At 39.8% G+C, this 24,048-nt stretch overlaps 1 protein-coding gene across 5 annotated transcripts in view; it reads left to right on the top strand.

Annotated features, from left to right (window-relative positions):
- Positions 1-5,495: 5,495 nt before the first annotated feature.
- Positions 5,496-24,048, top strand: part of ptbp1b (polypyrimidine tract binding protein 1b) — a 35,090-nt gene continuing 16,537 nt past the window's right edge. For 2 of the 5 annotated variants that reach the window (XM_061888145.1, XM_061888141.1), the window contains exons 1-5: positions 5,496-5,583; positions 13,894-13,927; positions 14,016-14,108; positions 23,241-23,292; positions 23,374-23,546. In XM_061888145.1, the coding sequence (XP_061744129.1) occupies positions 23,280-23,292; positions 23,374-23,546 (186 nt within the window). In that variant the 5' untranslated portion in view covers positions 5,496-5,583; positions 13,894-13,927; positions 14,016-14,108; positions 23,241-23,279. The remainder of the gene's footprint in view (positions 5,584-13,893; positions 13,928-14,015; positions 14,109-23,240; positions 23,293-23,373; positions 23,547-24,048) is intronic. The other 3 variants (XM_061888142.1, XM_061888143.1, XM_061888144.1) reach the window with 3 other exon arrangements.

The following is a 24,048-nucleotide window of genomic DNA, read 5'->3' as shown; positions in this document are numbered from 1 at the left end:
CATGCTTACTCCAAATCATCATTGATGCAGAACCAGCAGACAATAACCAACATTATGTTTCATGTTCATTGGAAATTCCCCCGACAGCTCGTACAGCAAAGGAATGTTTGTCTTGATACAAGGAATAACGTTAGTTAAATTAGCATCAACTTAAGAAAATTATGTTGCCTAGCTGGCTAGGACTTCACTTACATCTCTCATTCCTCGCTGCTTCTTCCCTGCTGCGGGCGAATACGTTTTTTAAATCCATCTAGGAGTTAAAGTTTGAGTCAAATCAAAATCAAAATAATGTAATTAACAAATTGTTGTTGGCTAACGTTACCTACCTCAGCAGTGATTCTCATCGTCTCTCTCTCTCAACCGAAGTCTCGATCCACAGGTGAATAAATTACCATATTAATTAGCCATGTGCTCATTGTTACATGGAGTGAATGCAGTAGCAATCAATTACCATACTAAGTAGTATGTGCGCTGTTGTCTATGTTATGTAGACTTAAAACTCTGTAGCCTTTTTTTTTATTGGTGAAATTTTTACTGGGGCACTGCAGATCCAGACTGAGGCCAAAGGAAAAAAAACAACAACTCATAGCCATAGTACACATCCCGCTTACATGTGTGTAAGAGGGAAACATCAAAGAACACAAAGGACATGAAAGACATTAAAGCAGCGGATATAACCAGCCACTTCTACATACAGCTATACAACAGTGGTTCTCAACCTTTTATCATTGATGTACACCAGGGGTGTCCAAAGTGCGGCCCGGGGGCCATTTGCGGGCCACAGGTCATTTTTTAACGGCCCACGGCACATTGTAAAAATACTATTAAAAAAAACATTAAAAGTGTTATAAAAGAGCCAACAAGTGAAATGTAACAAGAAAATGTTGCAATGTTGACTCTAATAACACAAAGCTGCCATGCAGCCTGTTTCCATCCATCCATCCATTTCTACCGCTTATTCCCTTTCGGGGTCGCGGGGGGCGCTGGCGCCTATCTCAGCTACAATCGGGCGGAAGGCAGGGTACACCCTGGACAAGTCGCCACCTCATCGCAGGGCCAACACAGATAGACAGACAACATTCACACTCACATTCACACACTAGGGCCAATTTAGTGTTGCCAATCAACCTATCCCCAGGTGCATGTCTTTGGAAGTGGGAGGAAGCCGGAGTACCCGGAGGGAACCCACGCATTCACGGGGAGAACATGCAAACTCCACACAGAAAGATCCCGAGCCTGGATTTGAACCCAGGACTGCAGGAACTTCGTATTGTGAGGCAGACGCACTAACCCCTCTGCCACCGTGAAGCCCTGCAGCCTGTTTCTTTCTGTAAAAAATAATAATGGATCAAAATCAATGACATTATGATTTATTGACCTATTCAGAGGTTCCAATAACGTAACATTAAATATTCCACTTTGAGATATTCTTTGGGGAAAATGTTGCATATTTTGTGTTTGCTATGTAAAAAAGTAAGCTGTTTTTTTTATATTTGTTTTAAAAAGGGCCTAAAACCAACAACCAAAAACATAAACAAAAACAAAACTTATAATCCAAAGTTGATCTGGATGTTATTGTGTTAAAAGTAAACAGTTAATAAAATCTACAATTTATTTTTTAACACTTAATAAGTAGGACCCTTTTGGATCCCCAATAATTGTTGTGTAATTAGTTTTTAAGTGAATTTGCTAAACAAATAATAATAATAATGAATTAAAATCAATGTTGTTATGAGTTATTGACCTTTTTAAGGCTGAAATTTTTATATAATCTCAAATATTCCACTTAAAAATTTTATTGGGTGAAAATATTGCATATTTTGTGGGTTTTTTTCTCCATAAAAAACAGGGTTTTCTTTGACAAAAAGAGCATACAACTTAAATCTTTAATAACGCTATATTGACAGATAGACCTAATGTCAATCTAGAGATTTAAATCTTGAACAATAATAAAAATAATAATACTGAATAATGACACATTTTTTACATTTTTTTGACCAAAACCTTTAGGGTCCCTGGGATCAAGCCTGAGTGGAGGCCCAAATGTATAATTTTTGTACATATATTTTTTGTCATAAGTAATATCAAAATGGCCCCGGCTTGCTTTTAGTTTTCAGTGTGCGGCCCTCAGTGGAAAAAGTTTGGACACCCCTGATGTACGCCCTGTGAAAAATGTTTTTAATTCAAGTACGCTCTAATCAGAGCAGAGCCTTTTTGGTTGAAAAAAAGAGATAAAGAAGTAAAAAACAGCATGATGTCATCAGTTTCTGATTTATTAAATTGTATAACAGTGCAAAATATTGCTCATTTGTAGTCTTTCTTGAACCATTTGGAAAAAAAGATATACAAATAACTAAAAACTTGTTGAAAAATAAACAAGTGAATCAAATCTAAATAAAGATTTGTACACATAGAAGTAATCATCAACTTAAAGTGCCCTCTTTGGGGATTGTAATAGAAATCAATCTGGATTCATGAACTTCATTCTAAACATTTCTTCACAAAAAAGAAATCTTTAACATCAATATTTATGGAACATGTCCACAAAAAATCTAGCTGTCAACACTAAATATTGCATTGTTGCATTTCTTTTCACAGTTTATGAACTTACATTCATATTTTGTTGAAGTATTAATCAATGAATATATTTATAAAGGATTTTTGTATTGTTGCTATTTTTAGAATATTTTTAAACAATCTCACTTACCCCCCAGGGGTACATGTACCCCCATTTGAGAACCACTGGTCTACAATATCAGGCCTGGGCAATTATTTTGACATTGGGCAAATGTAGAGGGAAAAAAAGTGTCTGGGGGTTGGTATATCTATTTTTATGAACACTAATACACCTCACAATAATGTCTGATTGAATGCTAAAAACGTTTTAGTTTATTTTAGTTTTGATACATTTGTTTTCAACCACCTCTAAAACATCTTTGATATTTTTTTTCCTGACTGAAATAAGGTCGGGTCGTCTGCAAATAAAACACAGTTGAACAGTTTGGATTGGGTTTCCCCTAGACTGCCAAGATATCCATGGCGGTGGAGGCGTGGTTAGGGGCGTGGTCACAACAACGCCGTTGTATAACTTGGAGAATTGGCTGTGATATGACTTCCTTTGAAAAGGCTCAAAAATACATACTTACATTTAAAAATACATCTCAGTTATTAATTGTTATTATCATATATTTTGTAAATTATACTTGTACAATGTCTTTTCAATTGTCTAGAGCATGGGTCACCAACACGGTGCCCGCGGGCACCAGGTAGACCGTAAGGACCAGATGAGTCGCCCGCTGGCCTGTTCTAAAAATAGCTCAAATAGCAGCACTTACCAGTGAGCTGCCTCTATTTTTTAAATTGTATTTATTTACTAGCAAGCTGGTCTAGCTTTGCTCGACATTTTTGATTCTAAGAGAGACAAAACTCAAATAGAATTTGAAAATCCAAGAAAATATTTTAAAGACTTGGTCTTCATTTGTTTAAATAAATTCATTTATTGTTTTACTTTGCTTCTTATAACTTTCAGAAAGACAATTTTAGAGAAAAAATAAAACCTTAAAATGATTTTAGGATTTTTAAACACATATCCCTATTTACCTTTTAGATTCCTTCCTCTTCTTTCCTGACAATTTAAATCAATCTTCAAGTAAATTTATGTTTTTATTGTAAAGAATAATAAATACATTTTAATTTAATTCTTAATTTTAGCTTCCGTTTTTTCGACCAAGAATATTTGTGAAATATTTCTTCAAACTTATTATGATTAAAATTCCCCAAAAATATTCTGGCAAATCTAGAAAATCTGAAAAATCAAATTTAAATCTTATTTCAAAGTCTTTTGAATTTATTTTAAAATGTTTGTTTTGGAAAATCTAGAAGTAATAATGATTTGTCTTTGTTGGAAATATAGCTTGGTCCAATTTGTTATATATTCTAAAAAAAAATGCAGATTGGATTTTAACCTATTTAAAACATGTCATCAAAATTCTAAAATGAATGTTAATCAGGAAAAATTACTAATGATGTTCCATGAATTATTTCTTTTATTTTTTTCAAAAAGATTCGAATTAGCTAGTTTTTCTCAACTTTTTTTCGGTTGAATTTTGAATTTTAAAGAGTCGGAAATGAAGATAAACTATGTTTCAAAATTTAATTTTCATTTTTTTCCTGTTTTCTCCTCTTTGAAACTGTTTAATTAAGTGTTTTTTTTTCTTCATTTATTCTCTACAAAAAACCTTCCGTACAACGGAATGACAGACAAAAATACCCATTTATATATAGATATATATATATATATATATATATATATATAATATTAAAGGTTAATTGAGCAAATTGGCTATTTCTGGCATTTTATTTAAGTGTGTATCAAAATGGTAGCCCTTCGCATTAATCAGTACCCAAGAAGTAGCTCTTGGTTTCAAAAAGGTTGGTGACCCCGGATCTACAGATTTAAACCTTGAATAACGATAAAAGGGTGGAGTGCCATATCAGGGTTGGGGAGGAGACCCTGGCCCAAGTGGAGGAGTTCCAGTACCTCGGAGTCTTGTTCACGAGTGAGGGAAGAGTGGATTGTGAGATCGACAGGCGGATCGGTGCGGCGTCTTCAGTAATGCGGACGTTGTACCGATCCGTTGTGGTGAAGAAGGAGCTGAGCCGGAAGGCAAAGCTCTCAATTTACCGGTCGATCTACGTGCCCCTCCTCACCTATGGTCATGAGCTTTGGGTCATGACCGAAAGGATAAAATCACGGGTACAAGCGGCCGAAAGGAGTTTCCTCCGCCGGGTGGCGGGGCTCTCCTTTAGAGATAGGATGAGAAGTTCTGTCATCCGGGAGGAACTCAAAGTAAAGCCGCTGCTCCTCCACATGGAGAGGAGCCAGACGAGGTGGCTCGGGCATCTGTTCAGGATGCCACCCGAATGCCTCCCTAAAGTGTTTAGGGCAAGTCCAACCGGTAGGAGGCCACGGGGAAGAACCAGGACACGTTGTAGAAGACTATGTCTCCTGGCTGGCCTGGGAACGCCTCGGGATCCCCCGGGAAGAGCTGGACGAAGTGGCTGGGGAGAGGGAAGTCTGGGCTTCCCTGCTTAGGCTGCTGCCCCCGCGACCCGACCTCGGATAAGCAGAAGATGGATGGATGGATAACAATAATACAATAATAATGACACATTTAAAAAAAAAAAAAGACCAAAATCCTTTGGGGTCCCTGGGATCAAACCTGAGTGCAGGCCTAAATGTATATTTTTACACATATATAGTATTGTTTTTTTGAAATAAAAACATATCAAAATGGCCCCCGCTTGCTTTGATTTTTTCAGTGTGCGGCCCTCAGTGGAAAAAGTTTGGACACCCCTGATTTAGACGCTCGTCTTCAACCACTCAAAGTATCGTTCCCGTTCCCTTTACTCGCTCAGCCAATCAGCTCGCAGCTCGGTCAAGAACCGCCCCCAGGCTTTGCTCGCCGACCAATCAGAGCCCAGCTCGCTCCAGACGCCATTTTGTCCGTCCATAACAGGAAACTGCTGCTGGCCAGTGGGAACCTGTTGCTTGGCAGTTCCGCCTTCATGTGCGATGGAAGGGTGAGTTCTACTACCTGCTCGGCGCCCTCTCAACTTACATTAAGGACACATTTTGGAATGCGGGCGAAGATACGTCGTCGAGTGGTATTCCCGCTCCGTTGTTACGTCCACCGCGTCTAATAATTGTGCTTTCGGGTATTAGCTTGTGGCTAAGCTAATGGTGCTAACTCCACCTGGCCGCCCCTTTAGAAAAACCAACAAAGGTGACGTTTCTTGTGGATAACGTGTGTAGGGCGTTTTATTTCCGTCCTTTGGATATAATCGTGGGTTGGGCAGCAGTTGTACGGCTATTTATCTTGTAAGCATTTTGATGGTTGAGTTGCTTCTTTAAAATGTTTGATGTTTGAGAGCTGCAGTGTGATTGTGTTGTGTTGACCCCGCCTATATGACGTCATCACGGCATACATCTTCATTTGCCATCCAACAAGGAACACAACCACAGATGTGTGTCGCTCTAAGAAGTTCCCTTAAAAGTAGGCTGACCATATTCTGAAATCCCCAAAACAGGACATATATATATGCGTGCCAAGGCAGGGACTAGGCGAAAATTTGCCAAAGATACTAAAACTTGCTTTATTAATAATATATTCATTTAAATAAAATATTTTTTCTTCTATTTTGACAGCAGTGTTGGCGCTAGGAACTTTTAAAAATGGGGTCCCAGGGACCCCATCAAGTCATAAAAATGGGGTCCCTTAGTAAATTTTGAGGGTACATCTTTTTTGTAAGCGTTTTGGAAAAAAAAAAAAAGAGGAATGTATGCATTATCCCATGGGTGTCAAACTGGCCCGCGGGCCAAATATGGCCTGCTGTGTAATTTAATTTGGCCCTTGAGGCAATATCAATTTAGCATTAGAGCTGGCCCGCCGGTGTTATACAGCGTCGGTGCCGCTGTAACACCGCATTCACCGCTAATACTCATACTTGCCAACCCTCCTAATTTTCCCGGTAGACTCCAGAAGTTCATTGCCCCTCCTGAAAATCTCCAGGGGCAACCATTCTCCTGAATTTCTACCGATTTCCACCTGGACAACTATATTGGGGGCGTGAATTTAAGGCACTTCCTTTAACGTTCTCTTCAACCTGTCGTCACGTCTGCTTTTCTTCCATACTAACAGCGTGTCACATAATATTTGTGGCTGTTACACACACGCACAAATGAATGCAAGGCATACTTGGTCAACAGCCATACAGGTCGCACTGAGGGTGGACGTATGAACAACTTTAGCACTGTTACATATATCCGCCACACTGTGAACCCACACCAAACAAGAATGACAAACACATTTCGGGTGAACGTCCGCACCTTAACACAACAGAATAAATACCCAGAACACCTTGCAGCACTAACTCTTCCGGGAAACTTCCAGCAAACTGACCAATAATTAACATTTTATTCATGCATTTTCTCTTGCTACTTCAAGGCTTGAATGTTTGGTTCATTCATTATTGTTATTTTATTTTCAAATTTATTATTAGCCTGTGGAAAAAAAATTGATATTTTCCTCAGAAGATTGTAAGTAGAACATTTTTATTTAAATTTTATTTGATATGCCATTGATATTTTTTTAAATTATTATTATTATTATTTGAAACTGGATTTTGCATGTCACTAAAGTTATATAAGCCTTGCTTTTTCAATATTTAATGCAAAACTTGTTTGGGTCCGTATTAAAAGGTTAATTTGTTCAACCTTGGCCCGCGGCTTTGTTCCGTTTAAAATTTTGTCCCACTCTGTATTTGAGTTTGACACCCCTGCATTATCCTGTTATATCTAACATTCCTTGTCGTGTTTTGGAAAAAGGTTGTCATAAACGTTACTTCATCCATTAAAAAATAGTTAAAGACAACTAATTTGTATGCATATGTAAATGTATTCTGTTATAATCATTCATTCAATTTCTTCTTTTCTTCATGGATCTGAACTTTACCGCTGCTGGTAGTTTTTTCTGTTTTTATTTAATAAGTTGTAGGAGTAATTATTTCAGTATGAAAGTGTAAAAAGTGTTTTGCCTTGGTCATGAAATGATGATAATGGTGTGCCAGGGCATACATACATTTTATATTTAACACTAAAGTCTCTGGAGTCTACATCAACTTCTTATCCATCCCTCATTTCAAAATGTTTTAGTTCTTTTTATGTTGTTTGTTTTCTGCCCTTTTTTGTCAAACAAAACAGTTTTTAATGGCAAACGCACAAAATATGCAAAATCTTCCACCAAAAATATTTTTCAAGGTGGAATATTTGATGTGATGTAATGAGAACCTTGGATAGGTCAATAATTCATAATGACATTGATTTTGATTCAATATTATGTTTTGAGCAATGATATCAGTCCACATTGCAGCTTTTTCTAAATTACATTTCACCTTTGAGCTTTTTTTTCACTTTTGTTATGTTTTCGTTTATTTTAATAGTATTTTAGAATGTGCCATGGGCCTTTAAAACATTAGCTGCGGGCTGCAGCTACTAATTCTGATAAATCTATCATAAAAAGCGGAGCCTGGCGACTCATGCGCGTTTATCATAACTCTCTTGCTCTCTCTGTCCCTTCCTCACGAATGCTGCTGCGTGCGCACACACACCTTCACAAATTGTTTTGTTTTTAACCCCTTCTTAACCTTCGTACATAGAAAATACCGTACACGCAACCCTAACTCAAAATACCGGACTTTTGAGGCATTTAAGAAATTCCGCCCGGACAGCCCCCTAAAAAGAGGACATGTCCGGGGAAAAGAGGACGTATGGCCAGTGTACTTAAAGGCCTACTGAAATTAGATTTTCTTATTTAAACGGGGATAGCAGGTCCATTCTATGTGTCATACTTGATCATTTTGCGATATTGCCATATTTTTGCTGAAAGGATTTAGTAGAGAACATCGACGATAAAGTTCGCTACTTTGGGTCGCTAATAGAAAAAGCCTTTCCTGTACCGGATGTAGCAGACGATGTGCGCATGACGTCACGGGTTGTAGAGCTCTCCACATCCTCACATTGTTTACAATCATGGCCACCAGCAGCGAGAGCGATTCGGACCGAGAAAGCAAAAATTTCCCCATTAATTTGAGCGAGGATGAAAGATTCGTGGATGAGGAAATTTAGAGTGAAGGACTAGAAAAAAAAGGCGATTGCAGTGGGAGCGATTCAGATGTAATTAGACACATTTACTGGGATCATTCTGGAAAATCCCTTATCTGCCTATTGTGTTGCTAGTGTTTTAGTCAGATTAAATAGTACCTGAAAGTCGGAGGGGTGTGGCCACGGGTGTGTTGACCATTAGTGTCTCTGTCGCTTGACCACTCTGTTCCATAGTAAAGCTTCACCTTCGGCAATTTTAAACAAGGAAACACCGGCTGTGTTTGTGTGGCTAAAGGCTAAAAGCTTCCCACCTCCATCTTTCTACTTTGACTTCTCCATTATTAATTGAACAAATTGCAAAAGATTCAGCAACACAGAATATCAGTGACCCTCCCGACAATCTCCCGGGACTATCATTCCACCGATTTTCCCCCGGATAACGATAATAAGGGCATGTCGTTATTGCTCTACCTTTGGCGTTCTTTACAACCTACCGTCTCATCCGCTTTCCCACCATATAAACAGTATGCCGGCTTAGTCACATAATGTAAGAGGCTACAATAGGGAGCGGGGATTTTTATTGTAGCCCGGAAGAGTTAGGGCTACATGGGATTCTGGGTATTTGTTCTGCTGTTTTATGTTGTGTTACAGTGAGGATGTTCTCCTAAAATGTGTTTGTCATTCTTGTTTAGTGTGGGTTCACAGTGTGGCGCATATTTGTAACAGTGTTAAAGTTGTTTATACGGCCACCCTCGGTGTGACCTGTATGGCTGTCGATCAACTATGTCTTGCATTCGCTTAATGCATCTACAGAAGCCAAATACAACATGTAGCTGGGCTAGCATGCTGATTTTTCAGGTTGGAGAGGACGTTAAAGGCAGTGCCTCCACCGTCTGCCGTTCGGGTAAAATTCGGGAGAATCATTACCCCTGGAAGGGCACTGAGAGTATGCAAGTATAATGCTGTTAAGCGCCATTGCCGTTAACATTGAGGTGCGGGCCGCAAAATGTCGTCTCACGGGCCGCGTGTTTGAGACCCCTGATATAAGGGTTAAGATGCTGTTGCCATGGCAGCTTTTTCATTGTTTTCTTCAGAAGGTTCATATTACTGTAGTGGTCGCCATGGAAACGCAGTGTCTTAAGTAGGTAGATTTTATTTATAAAGCGCTTTTGAAGGATGAATTCACAAAGGGCTGTACAAAACATGGGTAAAGTAAAACCACAACTCAGGGGCAACATCATAAAAAGGATCCAAAGTGGATTCAAAATGACAGTTAAAGGCCTACTGAAATGAGATGTTCTTATTTAAACGGGGATAGCAGGTCCATTCTATGTGTCATACTTGATCATTTCGCGATATTGCCATATTTTTTGCTGAAAGGATTTAGTAGAGAACATCGATGATAAAGGTCGCAACTTTTGGTCGCTAATAAAAAAGCCTTGCCTGTACAGGAAGTAGCAGACATTGTGCGTGTGACGTCACTGGTTGTAGGGCTCCTCACATTGTTTATAATCATAGCCACCAGCAATAAGAGCGATTCGGACCGAGAAAGCGTCGATTTCCCCATTAATTTGAACGAGGATGAAAGATTTGTGGATGAGGATAGTGAGAGTGAAGGACTAGAAGAAGAAAAAAAAAGACGAGGTCAGTGGGAGCGATTAAGATGTTATTATACACATTTACTAGGATAATTCTGGAAAATCCCTTATCTGCTTATTGTGTTACTAGTGTTTTAGTGAGATTATATGGTACCTGAAAGTTGGACGGGTGTGGTGAGCGCCAGTGTCTCTGGTGGGAAGAGGTAATAGTCCGCAGCTGCAGGAGGACGCAAGCTCCGCTCATGTCTACAGTAAGAGCCGACTTATTAGCACAATTTTCTCACCGAAACCTGCCGGTTGACATGTGGTCAGGATCCATGTGCGCTTGAGCGCTCTGTTCTATAGTAAAGCTTCACCTTCGGGAATTTTAAACAAGGAAACACCGGCTGTGTTTGTGTGGCTAGTCTAAAAGCTTCCCACCTCCAACTTTCTACTTTGACTTCTCCATTATTAATTGAACAAATTGCAAAAGATTCAGCAACACAGATGTCCAGAATACTGTGTAATTATGCGATTAAAGCAGACTACTTATAGCTTGGATTGGGCTGGAAAATAATGTCCGCAACAACCCGAGACGTCAAACGCACGCGTCATCATACGAGTCATCATACTGCGACGTTTTCGCGGGAAATTTAAAATTCCAATTTATTAAACTATAAAGGCCGTATTGGCATGTGTTGCAATGTTAATATTTCATCATTGATATATAAACTATCAGACTGCGTGGTCGGTAGTAGTGGCTTTCAGTAGGCCTTTAAGTTGCTTCTTAAAATGTTTCATGTTTGAGAGCTGCAGTGTGATTGTGTTGACCCCGCCTATATGACGTCATCACGGCATACATCTTCATTTGCCATCCAACAAGGAACACAACCACAGATGTGTCGCTCTAAGAAGTTCCCTTACTATACGACTATATTTCGGATCTCCGAGTGTACCCAATGCTCACTATTAACATTTAAAGATTAAGATGCTGTTGCCATGGCAGCTTCTTCATAGTTTCTTTAGAACAGGGGTCGGCAACCCGCGGTTCCAGAGCCGCATGCTGCACTTTGACCACTCTGATGTGGCTCAGCCGCATACTTGCCGACCGACCGGAGAAGTCCGGTACATTTCCAATTTTAATGTCTCTATCAGAAATCTCTCGGGTTAACATTTTTCGATTTTCACCCAGACATCAACCTTGAAGGCGTGCCGTGATGACAATGCCTCTAATACCCTTTCTACATGTCATCGCGCCAGGATTTTCACCATGCTATCTGCGTGCCGACCGTCCGGTCACATTTTGGATGCTACCTTTTTCTGAACACATACGCAACTGCAAGGCATACATGTTCAACAGCCAAACAGGTCACACTGAGGGTTGTGATATAAACAACTTTAACACTCTTACTAATTAATATGCGCCACACTGTGAACCAACACCAAACAAGAATGACGAAGACATTTCAGGAGAACATCCGCACTATAACACAACATAAACACGACAGAACAAATACCCAGAATCCCAAGGAGCTACCACCAGCCCTCCATGGGTTTTCAAACGAGTTTTCGGGATGTTTAGAAGACCCTGGCCTGAAAACCAGAGGCTGCGCACTGAATAGTAGGCGCGTAGCACAAAATATAGGTAAAATAAAACAACAATTATATTTAAAACGGGGGCAACATCATAAAAAGGATACAAAGTGGATTACAAATGACAGTTAAAAGGTGCATTAACTAAAAGTTTTACTAAAAAGAGAAGCTTTCAAATGTTTCTTAAAACTGTCAACACAGACAAAATCATGGAGGGACTGGTACAAGTTGTTCCGGAGTACGGGATCTATAGCCTGGAATACCAGGCATCCACAGGTTTTAAAACTAGTTTTTGGGATCTTTAGAAGACCCTGGCCTGAAGACCGGAGGCTGCGCACTGAAGAGTAGGGGCATAGCACAAAACATAGGTAAAGTAAAAGACCAATTCAATTTAAAACAGGGGCAACGTCATTAAAAGGATATACAGTGGATTAAAAATGACAGTTAAAAGGTTTACTAAAAAGAGAAGTTTTCAAATGTATCTTAAAAGTGTCAACACAGGCAAGATCTCGGAGGGACTGGTGCGAATTGTTCCAGAGTCCGGGATCTATAGCCTGGAATGCCAGGCCTCCATGGATTTTAAAACGAGTTTTTGGGATCTTTAGAAGACCCTGGCCTGAAGACCGGAGGCTGCGCACTGAAGAGTAGGGTCATGGCACAAAACATAGGTAAAGTAAAACAACTCAGTTTAATACCGGGGCAAAATCATAAAAAGGATACAAAGTGGATTAAAAATGACAGTTAAAAGCTGCATTAACTAAATGCTTTACTGAAAAGAGAAGTTTTCAAATGTTTCTTAAAAGTGTCAACACAGGCAAGATCATGGAGGGATTGGTGCAAATTGTTCCAGAGTTTGGGAGCTACAGCCTGGATTCCCAGGTCACCACGGGTTTTAAAACAAGTTTTCGGGATCTTCAGAAGACCCTGGCCTGGCTGCGCACTGAGGAGTAGGGGCATAGCACAAAATATAGGTAAAGTCAAACAACAATTCAATTTAAAACAGGAGCAACATCATAAAAAGGATACAAAGTGGATTAAAAATGACAGTTGAAAGGTGCATTACCTCAAAGTTTAACTAAAAATAGAGGTTTTCAAATGTTTTTTAAGTGTCAACACAGGCAAGATCAAATTGTTCCTGAGTCTGGGAGCTATATAGCCTGGAATGCCAGGGATATAAAACAAGTTTTCGGGATCTTTAGAAGACCCTAGCCTGAAGACCGAAGGCTCCGCACTGAAGTGTAGGGGCATAGCAAGTTATTGATGTACTGAGGGGCCCCACCATGCAACTAAAATTTTAAAGTCAATGCTGAATTTATCTGGAAGCCAATGAAGACTGGATAAAAGGGGGGTGATATGGGCTGTTCTGGGTGCACCGGTCTGAAGTCTCTTTAGCATTGACTTGTGGAAAAGGGCGAAGAGACAATTGCAATAGTCGTTGTGAGACAAAATGAACGTGTGAATGATTATTTTGAGATCCAATTTTGACAACAAATTCCTCACTTAAGAAATATTTCTTAGACGATAAAAACAGTTTAAAACAGTAGGCCCAAGTGAACAATGTCTGTGAAGTTTAAATTAGTCTTGGAAAAAAGTGATGACTGTAGCTGGTAAATTTGTTTTGAGCATTTGTGTGTCGTTATGGTCTTGCATAAACGATTGTTTGATTTGGCCGGATCACAATCATCTGCAGTCATAATTCTTGTCAGGACCCATTGGTGCCCTAAGGGGCCTCCAGCCAGCTGTTTTACCACCAGTCATTCTGAGTAGACGGGTTTCAATCCAAATGGAATGCTGACATTCCACAGAAGTTGTCTTACTGTACTCCAAGCACGTGACTCCGCCCGTCCTGCTCAGGGAATGGCTGATGATGCTGGTCAGACGCAGGGGGTGGAGTCAAGAAAGCGTTGAGAGAACTCATTAAACAATTAATGAGACGACTGGTTTAGCTGCTTTGACTGTTTGCTAACACGGCTGCGCTAATGTTAATAAGACACTAGCTTCTTTCTTGGGAAAGCGCCACAACTTGAGTCGTACTGCTTCTAACACTTGTCCTCTTCTTAGGGGCATCCAGCATGACTGAACAACAGGATCCAAGGTAGGTACCCGGGCCTCTTGGCCTCATCCTTCTTCTCCTCCTCCTCTTCTTCACAGAGACTCTGAGGCTTCTCAATTGTGTCCCGCAGGACGGACTCTCCACCATCTTGGAACAGATGAGAGCTTTTTCCAGTAATTAGCATCCAGGTCCGCTAGCTTCTGCTGGCGAGAAAGTCAAAACAGTAAACTTCTTAACACACACACACACTTTTTCAAACTAAGATCCACTTAATGGGTCAAGGGTAACAAAGCTGCTGTTTGACCCCTTCCACATTGAGCTAATTCTTATGCGAAATATCAAACAAACATCCTCAGGTAAGGCCCTAATGGGGTCTTCAACAGTAAGTGTGCGGTTCCACACAAAGCAGGTCCAACTGTGGGCGCGGGCAGCTCATCTTTCTTTTCTTTTATTCATGAGCGTATCAGTAAGAAGATCTGAGCTGCTCGCGTTCCCTCAAGCCCGTCAAAAGTTTTTTTTTTTTAAACGCCAGCCTTATTGTTCTTGTGGAAACTGTAGCCTCTTTCACTCAGTGGCCCGGCAGGAATCGCCGCATCTGAGCCCCAACGGTGTTTCCCATACATTTATTTATCTTTTGGTTTTCCGCCATGAATACATTTAGACCGCCACAAATAGATTTGGCACCACCTGTTACATGGCAGCCTGCAACGCAAGTCAAATAAAACTTTGAATGTTGACTAATATTGAAACCCCAAATCTGCATACCGTATTTTTCGGACTATAAGTCGCAGTTTTTTTTATAGTTTGGCCGGGGGTGAGACTTGGTCAAATATAAAAAAAAAAAAAAAATATATATATTTTTTTGTTTTGCTTAGTCCCCCCTCCGGCCAACCTATAAAAAAAACTTCGACTTATAGTCCGAAAAATACGGTACATATGAAAATGTTACCGTGTTTTTCGGACTACAGGGCGCACCGCATTAAAAGGCGCACTGCCGATGAGCAGGTCTTTTTTTATTTTTTATTTTATACAAAAGGAGCACCGGAGTATAAGGGCCATTAAAGGGGTCATATTATGATTTTTTATTTAAAACACTATCTTGTGGTTTACATAACATGTAATGGTGGTTCTTTGGTGAAAATGTTGCATAGATTATTCTTTACAGACTATTTTTAAGTAGCTTTCTGAGCGTCTCTTCAGGATGCGCCGTTTTGTGGGCGGTCTTACCTACGTGGCTCACCTTCGACAGCGTCTTCTCCCCGTCATCTTTGTTGTAGCGGTGTAGCGTGCAAGGACGGGAGTGCAAGAAGTGTCAAAAGATGGAGCTAACTGTTTAAATGACATTTAGACTTAACTTCAATCACTAACAGAGCAGCATCTTCTCATCCGTGGCTCAATTAAGCAACATGAATCCATCGATTTTCTACCGCTTGTCCATTTCGGGGTCGCGGGTGGTGCTGGAGCCTATCTCAGCCGCATCTGGGTGGTAAGCGGGGTACACCCTAGACTAGTTGCCACCTCATCACAGGGCCAACACAAATAGACACACAACATTCACATGAACGCCGTTGAAAACCGTCTGACCGAATAACTAAAGTTCTGTGGGTTTATTATGTAAACCCACTACAGTTTTAGTGTTTTGATAGTTAGTATACTGACATATATATAAATAAGAACTTTACGCTACTTTGTGTTAGAAATGGCAACAGCGGAAATGAATGCCACATAAGAAGTTAGAGAGAAAAAAGAAGAAGCTTATGACTACCGTGTCAGCACGGACTACAATTGCAGACGCGTGCACATTTTCAGGATTTATGCAGATCCCAAATACAGATCAGCAGGTACCAAAAGGTAAGAAAAGTAGGTTTTGCATAATGTTGTGAAACAAAATGCCAAGTATAATGTCTGCTTAATAAGTGCCGTTTTTCACCATAATACTTGTATGTTTAATGCGCCGACATTCCATCAAGCGGTGCGGCTTTATAGCTTACCGATGTCGTACTAAAATCATTTTGACAGATTTTTGAGCGCCATTAGTAACTACATGAGCTACACTAGGGGCGGCATGGCTCGGTTGGTAGAGTGGCCGTGCCAGCAACTTGAGGGTTGCAGGTTCGATTCCCGCTTCCACCATCCTAGTCACTACCGTTGTGTCCTTGGGCAAGACACTTTACCCTCCTGCTCCCAGTGCCACCCTCTCTGGTTTAAATGTAACTTAGATATTGGGTTTCACTATGTAAAGTGCTTTGAGTCCCTAGAGAAAAGCACAACATAAATATAATTCACTTCACTTCACTGCACATTTTATAAGCTAAGGGATGAGCAGATCCAGCAGTATTGCTAAGTGCTGAACAAGAAATACAAACTATGAACATAAAACGATCCCTTACTGTATGATGTCTGCTGTCACTGGAATGTCGACTGATTAAATGTTTATATCTTCCCCTTTGGGTTAAAAATTAATCATAGTCCTCAGCCAGGTAAAAAAAAACATGTCTTTTCGTGGCTTTGGTGACCATATCTTGGTCCAACTCGAATTGACCAACTTCTCAATTTATGGCCACAACTTTCTACTATAGAAGTGAAAAGACTGATTTATAATCTCAAATTAACTTTCACAAACTCTGAGGTGATTACTGCGCTGTTAAAAGTTGTTCCCTGGCGTTTGCGCTTATAATAAAGATTTAAACAAAGGTGGATTTGACAAAGTGTACATGTTGATTTATCCTGACAAAAGCCAGTATCTAGCACTGGATGGCTGTCATTCTCATGACGAAGTCACAGTACGCTTTATGCCTTTGGTCATCTCTGGCCAACTTTTTCAAACGGTGCAGCTCGAGAACAAAGCTTTTATAAAAGCCTTTTTTTTGCAGTTGGCTTTGGGGCATCTTTTTTAAGCAGCAGGGGTCTTCCTCTGCTTTCAAAACACTGTCGTAGCAATGGAGGCATTCAAAGTGACTGATAAGGTTTGATATTTTGAAACTTTTTAATATTGCTGATTCTTGATTAGTATTCACGCCACGACATGTAAGTAAGAGTATTGTTAGTGGAGTTTTTTTAATGTTTTAGAGCGGGGATCGGCAACCTAAATTGTTCAAAGAGCCATATTGGAACAAAAATACAAAAAAGTAATCTTTTCTGGAGCCGCAAAAAATTTCAAGACTTATATAAGTGTTATAACGATGGCAACATGTGATGTAAGTGTCCATATTAGCCTACTATCAAAGTGACTTTAAAAGTCTTATATACATGTTTATAATGAAGACAAGACATGATGTGTCTATATTAGCTGTATTAGCCTACTATCAAAATGATTGCGTCGCAGGCTGACGCAAGTCTTCGTTGACAGAAATGTTGAAATGTAATATTTATTCTACTCGTTTTAAAAAAAAATTGGAAAACATTAGTAAAACTTCTCTGAGGGTGAGAACTCCTGGAAATGACTGTCTTAGAATGGCCAAAGGTAAAGATGTGTGTGTTCATGTTAAAGGAAACGGCAGGCTGTCTTCTTCTTGTGGATTTATTATAATCTTTACAAGTTGGCTAATGTTTGCTGTGGTCTGGAAAAACATGACAGACTAACAACTATCAGAAATGCAGCCAATATTGTGTCATAAAACACGGAAAAATGTATTAAATACACAGTGGATGTATGAAAAGGAAATTAAATGAGCTCAAATATACCTACAAATGATGCATATTGATGCAATATCAACATACAGCTATCTTAAATACCATAGCTTGCAGCCATGCAGTGTCCAAAAATGCCTGATTAGCACTCCAACAAGTCAATAACATCAACAAAGCTCTCCTTTGTGCATTTACGCACAGCATAAAATGTTTGATGGACAAAATGAGACAAAGGAGTGGTATCAAACATGTCTTTCTGTGGCATTGTACATGTAAACAAACTGTTGAGTCACAGTCCACACAACGGTGAGTTCAGGGACCGCTGAAATTAGTTGGACAAAATGGCGCTCGCTAAATACTGTCATCAGTGAAGCATGAAAACAAACCTATTAAACAGTGGGCTTTTTAACAATTAGGAAGGTTTGTGTCGTGTTTGTCATCCTACAAAAACCATATTACAACAAAAAAAATATATTTTTCACCCCATTTTTTTTTACATGTCCATACATTTTTTGAAAAAGCTCCACGGAGCCACCAGGGTGCCGCTAAACAGCCGCATGTGGCTCTAGAGCCCCGTTTTGGAGGGTTTTATGGGCACAAAAGATTCACTGCATTGTTAGCCACCCCATAGATTAAATTACAATACATAAAAAAAAAAAACGTGTTCTTGTGTTAATAGGAAAAATCCCCAAAAAGTACATCAGCCCTTTCACGTTTAAAAACAATAGGGATATGAGCACCCTTTGGGGAAAAAACAAGTCAAAGAGTTAGCTGTCCTTTAAAGGTGGTTCAATGTATTAAATCTACATTCAACACATTCTTTTTGGTCGACAATATGTATTGGATATGCTTTAGTGTACAATTGGTATACTTTTTGAAACACCGGCCCATTTATAATTCACTTTTTGAGCGTGTCTGCAAGTGGTTTGCGTGGAGGCGTTTCTCTCAGACACAAATGAAGCCCTCCATTTCCCCCTTTTCAATAGTATCAGAATTTATCTATTGAAAACGTAAAACGAACATCACCGCAATTTTTTTTCCCCCCAGATACGATCAAAAATAAACATCTTAAGCAGTATAAAGATTCACCGGTTACAATATTAGGTACACTTACCTACTTTCTGATGAAAACAGCTGCTTTTACAAGCAAATATGTCACATGCCCAGATTATATTAAAATAATACTTGATGTGTTTCCTCAACCAAGTCATGATGTCGACGTCTGGCTTTAGTGGCTAGACCAATTTCGCAGTGGCTCATCTTGACAAAATAGTGTCATGGACAAATAAACACGCAATTATTTATTTTAGAGACATTAAATGAGAAGAAATGACAAAGTCGTTCCTGGCAGCAGTCTCGTATGAGTCGGCTTAGCAGAGGGGGAGGACCCTGGCCCACAGTATGTGCAGAGAATGGCGGTAATGTACGTCAAGTCAATCTGTTACATCACAAATTGCTTACCGTTAAAACAGACTCAAACACAGCGTGCAAAAGCATCCAAAATTGGTGCAGGCTCACGCTTAAATGCATGAACCCTATTATTGATGCTTTGGCATTGTTTAAGTATCCAACATTTTAAAGCGCTTTGAGTACCTTGAAGGTAGAAAAGCGCTATACAAGTACAACCCATTTATCATTTAACATTTATAGTCAGTCCCCTTCAAGTCAAAAGATGCATTAACGTGTGCGACATATTAACTGTATTTGCAGGCTAATATTAAAATGGGTTGTACTAAAAAAAAAAATTGACGTTATAATGACATTAACATATTTGTAATATTATGATAACTCACAAACCTTGATGTTACGGCAGGGGTAGGGAACCTATGGCTCGTGAGCCAGATGTGGCTCTTTTGATTACTATCTGGCTCTTGGATCAATCTGAGCTGACATTGCTTAACACGATAAGTAACGAATAATACCACTTGTAATCACAGTGTTAAAAATAATGTTCAAAATATAAAACATTCTCATGCATTTTTAATCCATCCATCCGTTTTCTACCGCACCTGTTCAAGAAGTTGGGTTACTGATAAGAAGTTATTTATTTATCATTGGTTAGTGTGGGGCTTGCCCTCCTGGGGGTTCTTCAGACCACCAAGCACCGACATGAGAGCCTGTTTCAGAGTTACAATATTGTTTTATTTTTCAATAAGTCTCTCAGTTGCTTTCCAGCAATATTTTCTCTTTCGTTCTTGCTCGCGCTCTGGCTCCAACCCCAACCCCCTGCTGCTTATAACAGAGCGACAGGTGATTAGATAACAAGGCCCAGGTGGGCCGTCTACACACCTGTCGCTGATTTCGAAGCCAGTCCTGACACACCCTATTTCGCTGCAGGCCCGCAGGCCACGTCCCCTCCACAGTTAGCTTCATAATAACGATGTTATTACAAAGAATAAGAGACCTATTATTCTCTAGAAATGTTGGTCTTACTTAAAAATGCACGCGTTTAGTTGTGTTCTGTGTTAAAAAAAAAATAATTTGGCTCTTGCGGAAATACTGTTTAAAATATTTGGCTTTTTGGCTCTCTCAGCAAAAAAGGTTCCCGACCCCTGTGTTAGGGTGAAATTAACTTGATGGAAATGTTAGCAATAGTAAAAATAGCAAAAGTATCAGGAAGTGAAGTGGAGCAAAGCAGTACTGAGGACATGCATATGGTTTCATATCTTATAAATAACATGGAATTGATAATGTGATGGGTGTTATAATTAATGATTATCCATCCATCCATTTTCTACCGCTTATTCCCTTTTGGGGACGCGGGGGGCTCTGGCGCCTATCTCAGCTACAATTAATGATTATAAAATGGATAATTATGAAATACAATGATCAATTCAAGATGCCTGTTATAATTAGGGATTATAAAATTCATAAGGATGAAATACAATGATCAATTCAAGATGCCGTACATAGTAGGGATGCACCGATTAATCGGTAACCGAATATATTCGGCCGAATATGGCAAAAAAAGCCACATTCGGCCTCCGGTGGAATGAGTTAAGAACAAGGCCGAATAGTGGCGTGTGACGCAATTTTTTGACGCGGTGACGCAATCAACCAACGGTGGTGACGTTGGGATATGTTGTGTACCTGTATAAGTGTATGAGGTTACAAGCACATACTTATTGAGATTTAGTGGGTCCTCTGTTTACATTATTAGCCTGTTGTGTAGGCTACCTGTATAAGTGTAAGAGGTTACAAGCACACACTTAATTGAGATTTACTTGAGCCTTCTGTTTACATTATTAGCATATCTACTGTGGCTAAGCAGACTTTTGCTAAAAGGACAATCATTCATTTGTTGTTGGTTTATCCCCTTTAATGCACTTTATTTTTTTTTGGAATGCATGTTTTGTTTGAAGGCCTAATATAAATGAAAAACTGTGCTTTTTTTGAAAAGCAAAGGCTACTGGAATATTAAAAAAATGTCAATATTCAATGAAAAATTACTTTATTTGAAAAACATGTCTAAATATTTATTGTAGGCTATTTATGCAATATAAAAAAAATTGTGAAAAACTGCATTCATTATTCGGTATTCGGCCTTCGGCCAAGCGTTTAAGTTTTATTCGGCTTCGGCCACAAATTTTCATTTCGGTGCATCCCTAGTACATAGTTGTGCTCAATTGTTTACTGTCCGCTATCGCCGCAATCACTTTATTTCTCATATGTGGCGGAGTTTATAGATCATTGTATCATTGTTAAATATAGAAATAGATAGCTACATCAATTTGTCACCCTCCTAAAAATGACGGTGGAACAATCTGCATTAACATATTGATTTTGACGGCCCAAACAACAAACAGCATCACAAAGATTTGTCTGGACTATAGAAATAAAATTAGATTTGATCTTTTTCGAAAAATGACTGTATGCCTGTCATGGCCAATAATGCAAATTTGATTCTGATGTCATTCAGAGACATGTGACTGCTCCTCCCAGGACAACATGCACCATGACGCATTGCCCTCCAAACTCACACAGGCTGTGAATATGTATGGATCTTTTCCTGCAGCACGTTAAGATTCGAATGTTGCAACCCTGAAAAAATACTGTTTGGTTTAGTTCATTTTTTCTGAAAATACGCTTTCAGGTAAAACCATAACTAAAATAATGGTGCAATGTAACAAGACTCACCAGTCGTCTGACCCTGTTCACAACTTATCATTTCAACGTACAGTAATTTATCCCTTCCAATCAATTTCAGACATGACTGCGATGAATGAATTTTTGCAAAGTAGTGGTCATTACTTATACAAAAAATATATTTTCTTAGCTAGAGCATTAAGGACTGTTAACGCCCTTTTTAAAATAAGTTTTTCAACATTACGGCAGCCCTCTAAACACTTTTAGTCACCTTATAATCTAGAGTTACGCTGCTTGAGGCTGAGCCAATCAGTGGCCACGATAATGAACACTCTTAATTAGTTTGGTTTCCTCATTGGCCAATATTACTCAGGTTTTCCCGCAGCGCTTTGTAGCTAAGGCGGCCGCCTTAACAACAAAGAGCCGCCGCCTAAGCTTAAGTCTTAACAAGCTGCTCCACTTTATTTTGCCTCTGTCTCTGTCAGTAATCTCTGCAGCACCCAGCATTGTCCCACCCACAGAACCATCTGATTGGTTACACGCAGAGCAGTAACAGCCAATCAGCAGTGCGTATTCAGAGCGCGTGGAGTCAGTGCTCCAGCGTCGTGATGAGCATCAGGCAGTGGACGTTCCCCAAATTATAATAAACACCTCCCAGTCATCTACTAGTAACATCACTATGAGCCCGTTGACGTTCTAGAAACATAAATGGCAGCTCAGCTCGCTCGCAGTCCTTGAGGTGAAGGCTAATCAGCTTTTAGCGTAATGTTAGCTCATTTTGCGGTGTGTGTGAGCCCTGTCTGTCTGTTATTTCACTTTACCTTTTTATGTGTTGATTGAGCTGTGTTGAAGCAGCAAAAGACGACGTTATGTTAAATGAGTTTCCTGAAGCTGTCTCTGATAGTTGATATAATAACTTAACTGCATCGTAAAGCCTACATGAACTCCATGGTGTTCAGGGATGAATAGTCTGTCCTATTGCTGTTGTACAATTTTTTGTAGCTATAGTTACATTAATCATTAGAATATAACATTAAATATAACATTTACATAATAAAAATCAAATGCAGGCTTCCCAAATGCTGTAACAAATTAAGCATGATGAGTTGAACATATGTCAGCATGTGGCATAACAATGACATACTTAGTATCTCAAGTAACTAGGACTGTTTTGTTTTTACTTTATGGAAAAAATATCGAGAGATATATTGTATATCGCCATTCAGCAAATGGAGCGGAAAACAACCAAAAATTTGAGGCTTCTTCATGTGACGAAGCGGGCCTACTTCACCACAGCCTGTAGTCTATTGCCCCCTAGGCTATTTGGTGGCAGCGACGAGGTGGAGACGTGATGGCGACAGGTCGAGTTACACTGATCCTTAGACCCACCCACCCCCTCCCCCGGTCTGTCCGCCGGAGAGACACCACCTTAACACATTTTCTGGGGGAAACACTGCTACTGCAGTATTGATATTTTTAGTCTATTTAGCCATTGTTATACTTAAAAATGCTTAATTTAGGACAAATAAATTGTAGAATGTTTTAAAAAATGAAGAAAATATACCCAAAAGATCTGTGATGTGGTGAATATTTGGGCACGAAAGACAACTGCAGTCATTTTCCTCATGTTGTGTTTCAGAGGGGACCCGAGCATCTTTTCTCCAGTGGCCCGTGTATCATGACGACCCCAGGTTTCCTTCCCTTCTTTTTCTCCATCTGCCGTCCTGGCTAAAACCAATCTACGCCAAACTCCTCCTCCGTGTGCTCTGTAGCCAATGGCAACGACAACGACAAGTTGAAAGGTGACCTGAGAGGTCTCAGCACGCCGTCCAGAGTCGTCCACATCCGCAAACTCCCCGACGACGTCAGCGAACCTGAAGTCATCGGCCTGGGCATTCCCTTTGGAGACGTCACCAACCTGCTACTGCTCAAATCCAAGAACCAGGTGAATGTTGAGGACAGCATCGTGTCATGTCCTAATAAGTATGTTGGTAGAGATAAATGCTTCTCAATTATTTTTTTGTCTACCCCCCATGGAGATATAATTTTTTTTTCCCACCCCCACCCCGAAATAAGGTTAAGGAACTTGTAAATATTTATTTATTCATGCGTACTATCCACTCTAAATTTCTGGCACCAGCACCTACATGTCACCAAGCTGAAGTATGCACATGCAGGGTTTCCCTCAGCGCTTTGTTGTTAAGGTGGCCTCCTTAACAACAAAGAGCCACAGCCTGAACTAAAGTCTTAACAAAAAAAAACAAAGTCTTAACAAGCTGTTCTGCTTAGTTCTTCGTCTGCCTCTGTCAGTATGTCCATGCAGCACCAGGCATTGTCCCACCCACAGAACCATCTGATTGGTTGCGGTGCGTATTCAGAGAGCATGTAACGTGGAGCGAGCAGAAAGGTTTTTTTTAGCAGGTAAGGCAGCGGACTCTCCCCAAATG

This window comes from Nerophis ophidion, linkage group LG26, assembly GCF_033978795.1.
Source record: "Nerophis ophidion isolate RoL-2023_Sa linkage group LG26, RoL_Noph_v1.0, whole genome shotgun sequence".
Taxonomy (NCBI): domain Eukaryota; kingdom Metazoa; phylum Chordata; class Actinopteri; order Syngnathiformes; family Syngnathidae; genus Nerophis; species Nerophis ophidion.
This window is presented reverse-complemented; position numbering and strand designations above follow the sequence as displayed.